The sequence below is a fragment of the Opisthorchis viverrini genome (assembly GCF_000715545.1).
Source record: "Opisthorchis viverrini unplaced genomic scaffold opera_v5_2723, whole genome shotgun sequence".
NCBI classification, from domain to species: domain Eukaryota; kingdom Metazoa; phylum Platyhelminthes; class Trematoda; order Opisthorchiida; family Opisthorchiidae; genus Opisthorchis; species Opisthorchis viverrini.
In genome coordinates, this window is record NW_008754954.1 from 290 (window position 1) to 1,339 (window position 1,050).

General features: G+C 44.2%; 1 protein-coding gene across 1 annotated transcript; it reads right to left on the reverse strand.

Moving 5' to 3' along the window:
* Positions 1 to 232: 232 nt before the first annotated feature.
* Positions 233 to 826, reverse strand: T265_15983 (hypothetical protein; the record flags this gene model as incomplete). Its single annotated transcript, XM_009179435.1, has 1 exon — positions 233 to 826. A coding segment is annotated over one exon (594 nt), but the record flags the coding sequence as incomplete, so codon positions are not given.
* Positions 827 to 1,050: the final 224 nt, after the last annotated feature.

The following is a 1,050-nucleotide window of genomic DNA, read 5'->3' on the forward strand; positions in this document are numbered from 1 at the left end:
TTCAAGGCGAAACCCGTCTAACTCCAATAGTTAGTTAGAAAGTATCTGGTTTAACGTACCTAATTAACTTGGTGAACAAAAGAATGTCGGTTGTTTGTGGGATAAGTACATCCAGATCAGTCATTTAGACATGGCGGCGATATTAAAATTATGGTGGCAAAAACAATAAGGATTATGTTCTCTTATTTGAACAATTAGCGCAAATCATGCCACTCTATACAACGAAACTCACCTGATAACATCCAGCGTACCATCGACCTTCAGGTTCCAGACGGACGGCCCCTCCAACAGCATCCACCTTCAGGTCATTCATTACGCGGATCATGCGGTCGATGTCCGTGTGGTAGGTGAAATCCACCATATTACGCCCGACCAGCACATACTTTGTACGAACAAACCGGTTGAGCTGAAGCCAAGCGGAGCCATCCTCCTTTGGTACTCGTTGTATGATAACGGATGGTACTTTCTTACATGAATGTAGCGGATGACCAAAATTTCCCACCGCAAGATTTATGTTGACTTTTGGATAGACATTTTTAATTCGTTCAACCAAGTATAAACCTGCATCGCAAGATTCCGCATAAAGCAGTATTTCTACCAAATTCTCCAGAGGGATCCGGTCACAAGGTTTCGTCTTAAACACGTTGTCTGCGATATCTCCTCCTGGAACAGGCCTGCCACCGGTCCAGTATTCTTCGCAAACTTCGGGCTTTTCGTTCCCAATTGATGTTACGTGGCCAACATCTTCCTCGCCTTGTACGCCCAACAATTTCAGAATGTGCTCAAGCGACAAACGAGTCTCTCCGGAGCGTGCTGAGCGATATGCCCTATGGACGTCCTTTCTTATTAAATGGAGTAGTGTGTGACACGATTTTTCCGTTCGTTCGCTGGAACTAGAATGGAAACCTAGGCCTGAGTTTTGAAGTTTCCAGATCCTACCAAGAAAACATAACACACACAACATATAAAACATCGTTTCGATGTAAATATTTCACCTACAATTTGACTGCCAGCCATCTATCGTGCGGGTTCAAACCTGTGGTTTCCTGA